The 6,000-nt window shown below is 23.5% G+C and overlaps 1 protein-coding gene across 1 annotated transcript in view; it reads right to left on the bottom strand.

Moving 5' to 3' along the window:
* Positions 1 to 446: 446 nt before the first annotated feature.
* Positions 447 to 6,000, bottom strand: part of LOC107451793 (DNA mismatch repair protein Mlh3) — a 30,214-nt gene continuing 24,660 nt past the window's right edge. The window contains exons 12-13 of the mRNA XM_016068007.3: positions 3,904 to 3,990; positions 447 to 1,877 (exon numbers count right to left, since the gene is read on the bottom strand). Coding sequence (XP_015923493.1) covers positions 3,931 to 3,990 — 60 coding nt within the window. The 3' untranslated portion in view covers positions 447 to 1,877; positions 3,904 to 3,930. The remainder of the gene's footprint in view (positions 1,878 to 3,903; positions 3,991 to 6,000) is intronic.

The following is a 6,000-nucleotide window of genomic DNA, read 5'->3' as shown; positions in this document are numbered from 1 at the left end:
AAAGTGTCGTAAAAGGCTATTATAATATAGTTTCTTTTGGTTCTAAACTTAATTTAAAAAAAAAAAAATTTAGGCATTAATATTTATACAATTAAATATCTGTTCCATGCAACAGTATATGAAGTTTGCTAACACAGAAATTTAACTGTTAGCTGTATCATTAATTATGCTTACAATTTATTTATATTAAAACTTCCTGTCTGACAATCTGTTTAGGTGTTTTTCAGAACCTATTAAAAATATATATATTCTTTCATTTTTTTTAAACGTTTAAGAATTCCACTGTTGCTATTACAAAATAATTTTGGTTTATGAAAAGTGTTAAAATTTTTTAAAATTGCAAAAAGTAATTGAAGTACATTAGTACAATTAAATACTAATGTTTTTGAGGCCACAGTGTATGATGTTAGCAAATATTTGACTGTTAGCTGTATCATTAAAAATGATTTATTTTTTATTTACAGTAAAATTTCCTGTTTGACAATCGGTTTGGTTGTTTTCAAGAAACCACTAAAATTATAATATATAATTTTTCTAATTTCTTTGTTGCTGTAATAAAATTATTTAGAATTATGAAACATGTTGTAAATTTGTTTTTAACTATAATTCTTTCAGTTTGAAATGCAACTTTTTTAAATAGGCAAACAAGTATTTGAATTACATTTTGCAACTTAATAACTATCCTATGCAATGGTGTATGACATTAAAGTGCATTTTAAAAATTCACTATAAATGAATGTTTTCTTCATGTGACATAATTGAAACTAAACACTGTTTTTTTTAAATAATAAAAAAATATTTATTTCATAATTATATACTTAGCTGTTGTAGTGTTTTGAATAATTTTCTAGTCTGGGTAAACAACTTAATTATTTTTCTTTGAGATATGCAAAAATATCTTAACTAATATCATGAAACTTTATGTAAAGAGTGTATTTAAATGGCTGGAATTTAATTTATTGTAATTTAAAATGTTTCAATTTATATGTAACTATACTTAAATCTACTGTTACATGTTTTTTAAGAAAACTGATGTTAATAAAAAATATACTATCTAGTGTAAATAAAAGTTTTGAACGTAACTAATTGTTGTATAACTTATTTAATCTTAAAACATAAAAACAAAAGAAACAGGAACAGATTAAAAAAATATAAGTGTTCTGTTATGAGTGTCAAGCTCTAAGAATTAATTTAGAAGTTTTATAATTAGTTCTTAAAAGAGTTATATGGTAGAAGAAAACTTTCATGGTAAATTCTCTTTCAACTATATAATTTACAATTTAAAGTATAGAAAAAATGAGGTAAGACAAATCAAGAGCAGTATCAAATGCTGGAAGTATTTTTCAAAATATCGTATTATAAACAATTTAAGGTAAGTGGCTATTATGGAGACAGAGAATTAATTCATTAAAAAAAAAAACAATTTTTTCAATATAAAATACTTTGAATAAAGAAGCCAAAAAGTGGCATAGAATTCACATAGGAAAATGCACCAATTCAATGTTTGCAAACTGAACGTAGATCTTTATTTATACCACTAAAACTGTTTTAGTTTGCTAACAAGAGAAATACATAAAAATGTCAGTAAAAATATGATAATAGAAATAATTTTTGTTTTAATTGTTATATAATTACCTAAATTCAGTATCATATTTATTTGTTTCTAATCAGCAAATAAACATGTAAGTGTAATGCAAAGACAAAAAACAAGTAAGCCAAACAAAGAAATAAATCTATTTAGAAAATTTCAATTCAATTTTTACCTTAAATCTTTATTTGAATCACACTTTCCTAAACATCTGCATCTCATTTTAACCAGTTGTCTGGGAATTGGTAGAGAATTAAGACACTTTAAACAAATTTGTCATAGTTAACTTCTGAAATAAAAATAAAACATGGCAAACTAAAAAAAAATAGTTTTAGCTTTGATTAGTTATTTCCATTAATGTTTTAAAAATAATTTAAGCAAATTGGTAGTGTTAATAGTTATAGTTGTAATAATAGCTCGTTTTAAGTTATGTTGTTTCATCATTTTTGTTTGATCCATTGCAGCTTCTATCATTAAAAAAAATTTACTATCTCAATTTAAATATTTTTCTGAATTTACGAAAAGAAAAATATTTTAATGCGTGTTAACTAATATTTTATTGTATATAACCATTTATTTTGCTGCACGTGAAAAGTTTATTACACATAATCATAAAGGGTTAAAAGGAAACATTTTATTCAACAATATAAAAATATACAGAATAAATTAGCTTTAAAATAAAATATATTTTCCAAAAAACAATCATTTAATTTTTTACAAATAATTTAGTTTACACAAACTTTATTTAAAGAGTTTACTTATGATTAAATACAGGGATGCGCAGCCTATAATTTCCAATAATTAATTTTACCCTGTATTAACTACAAATTTCTTTTTCAAAAAATAAATAAATAAACAAATAAAAGTTAACTTTTGAGGTAGCTTAAAGTTCATAAGTTTATCTTTTTCTTCTTTTTTATACCTGCAAATTTAACCCATAATTTGCTTTGTAATCTTGTAACTATACTTGTTTCAATATATTTCGGTAAAATATTTTTATTATCTATGCAAAAGTGAACTTTGCATTTTCACCAGTATAAGCTTAATGTTTATGTTGCTTTCAACAAATATTTTCTAATTTTTGTGGCCTGTTAATCAAAACTGATGTGCATCTCTCCAGTAAATATCTTTTGTTAAGTGAATAAATCATTTCTTTCATGGCATAAAAATTCCTTAATAATTTCAAGATAATCTCTACTTCTTTTATATACTATATATATAATTTTAAAACTAAGTCAAAGCACATAATACAATGTTTTAAATAAATAAATAATCAGTTTATGAAACAAAATTTCATTGATTAATGAAACAAAAGAAAATGATCACAGCTTAGCTTTGCTCTACACACATCATTCGAATCTTTTTTTTTTTTTTTTTCGTTATAAAAAATAAATATAATCTAGTAATCAAAAATAATAAATTTAAAAAGAGAAAGAAAACTTATCTAATGAACTACAAGTCGAGAGCTACTCAGACATCATGCTACAAAGCAGTTAAAAAATATCAATAAAAATTATTTAGAGATTTTGCTTCTTTAGAATGACATTAAATATCATATTTAAGCTTAATAAAATCGGATAGCTAATTATTACGAATGGGGTTGTTCATCCCAAAATATTTAAGAATTGTAGATTTTTTTACCAATTTCTCATTATAAGCACATTAGTCATTTCCACTGTCACTAAAAGAATACTAATAAAATATAACATTTGCTGATCATAATGACAAAAATATAACTATTTTTTTTTTTTTTTGGTTAATGGCGGGCACTAGGGTCTATTTCCCTTTGGCCTCAGAAATTTGAATTGTTTGATTTGATCAGTGTTGTGTATTATTATGAAAAGTTGTAATAAAAACCTTGCCTTTTAAATTATATTTTTTTGGATGTATTTTGTACTTAATATAATTTCAAGATATTTATATTTATGAAAATATTGATATTTATGATATATATCATAAATGAATTATGAATCTATATCATATTCATAAATATTATAAATGAAATATTTACAAAAAATATGCAAAAATATTTGGATACAATATAAAAACAATTTTTTTTTTCATTGTAAAATATTGAAAGGAATATTTGAGTTTGAAATTAATTGTTATTTCTGAAAATGCTAGGATAATTTTTTAAAAAAATAATATCTAATTAGGTAATAGATACAATATGAATATTTCTCATTCAACTTAAACATATGTGTTATACATAGCAATTCTTTTAATATAATATTTTTGTTAACATATCTTGACAAACAGCACAAGGACTAAATTAAAATATTTTTAAAAAATGTCAATAAAGTTACTATTATGACCTAAAATTGAGGTTGCAGATTTAAAGTTCATGTGAGCAATGTTTCTCCTTCAAGGTCTCTAAGTTTCTTTAATTGCGGACATGGTCTCTGTTAAAAAAAAGCAAGGATTAAATAAATGTAAAATTTAACCAAATAGTTAAACCATTTAATAACATGAGAAATTTTTCAAAAAATTTACAAAAGTAGTTAATAACTTAAACATAAAAAAGAAAATATTATTATAATAAAAAATTAATTTCAAAGAAAACAAAAATAGTTTCCAATCAAATTCGATTAAGGCTGAGATTTTTTCCAGTTATAAGAAACATGGTTTAAAGAAATACCTGCTAAAAGTGTCAAAAGAAAGTTTCATAAGCAGTGCATTCAAAAAAGTTTTAGGTAAAAGATTTTTCTTTTTTTTTGTACATTAAAGTAAGACATTTGTACAGTAACCTGTTGTGGATAAAGGCTCCAAAATTAAATACCAATGGCATGATTGTGGCAATGTCATTTGCCACAGGTTAAGCTGCCTTTACTTCCCAGTCAAGCAGGTACCCATCTATGCTTGAAGTCACCACTGAGGATCAACCACCTCAGTTTTTCACAATTACAGCTCAGTGCCTATAACCACTATTTTGGTAAAATAATTCTAGAAAAGAATTTTTGAAATAAGTATGAATTCAAAGTCTTCTATACTTTAACAAAAGAGAACCAAACACAGGGATGAGAGTAGTCAGAAAGCAAAAAAGAGAAAATCCAAGAACGAATAAATATATATATATATGATGTTCAGGGTGGCCACTCAAAACAGATTTCAAATTTCCCTGATTTTTCCAGGTTTTCCAGGTAAAAATCTTAAAATTTCCAGGTTTGTGTTTTTTTCCTTTTTTCTTATAAAGTGTAGGATGTATACAAGAAAAGTGTCTGTATTATAAAATATCTTATTCAAAATGTCATTTTTTTAAACATATCTTGAAAAAAAAAATTTTTTTTTTACAAGATATTTTTTTATTATTTTTTAATGTTCTGGTTTCTGGTACAACATTAATTTTTACAAAATAAAGAGGTGGAGAAAATAATATGTTTAGCTTGCAGAATATATTGTTTTCATTGAATAATTTTAATTGTTATTATTGAATTTAATGTGTTACTTTAAGTAGTATTTGCTCAAAGTGTACCTACAAAATGACAAAATCAGAATAACCAATAAAACCTTGGATAAGTATTGTTTAACATATTTTCATTAAGGAAAATAAAACCGTTTCAGGTGATTATATATCAATAATTTTTAATAATTACAGTGGCTCCCAAAAGTGTTCACTCACTTGTAACTTATATTGAAATAGGAAATAAAAATTCAATAATTAAAATGAATATTTCACAATGGGTATTTGATAATAAGATGTATAATCAATTTTTAGCAAAACTGCATGAAATATTTTAAAAACAAAGCAAAAGTTAATTTTTTAATCAAATAGTAACAAAAATGTTACCCCACGAAAGTCATCGTACATTTTAATGTTTTGGATCTCAGAATTGAAATTATCGTCAATTGCTTTTTTTATTTAATTATTTTTCATTTAATTTTTTATTTCTTTATTAGCAATTTAGTATCAAACCTATCATAGCACAATTATATTTTAAACTTTGCTTGCTAACTTCGTAATATTTTATTTTATCATTTAAAAATGACTTGTGGTCGTAATAAAATAGATCAAATTTGATTATTTGTCTTCATAAAAGGTAAATCAGTAATGAATATGTTAAATTAGTTTACTGTATTCAATTGAACTGTGCAATATGAGATAAAATGCTTAAAAGAAAGACTTAATATCAGAGATTAAAATTATAAATTTTGTGGAAAAATTCATAAATTTGCAATTGAGTGTTGTAAAAGTTTCTGTAAAAATTTTAAAAAACTATTCTGCACGAATTTCACCTGACAAAAAAAACTAGTTATGCGTATTTTCAACCTTTAAAAGCTATTGTAGATGCTAAAGGAAACTCCACTAAATGTTAATTTAACGAAAAATTAGATTTACTAATAGACTGAGTTTTTTCTTTAAAAGTGCATGATGACTTTTGTGGGATAAAGTTTTTGTCACTTTTTGATGATTG

Source organism: Parasteatoda tepidariorum, chromosome 4 (assembly GCF_982258835.1).
Source record: "Parasteatoda tepidariorum strain Cologne lab strain chromosome 4, Ptep-v5.0, whole genome shotgun sequence".
NCBI lineage: Eukaryota > Metazoa > Arthropoda > Arachnida > Araneae > Theridiidae > Parasteatoda > Parasteatoda tepidariorum.
Note: the sequence above shows the minus strand (reverse complement) of the source record. Positions and strands in the feature narration are given on the sequence as shown.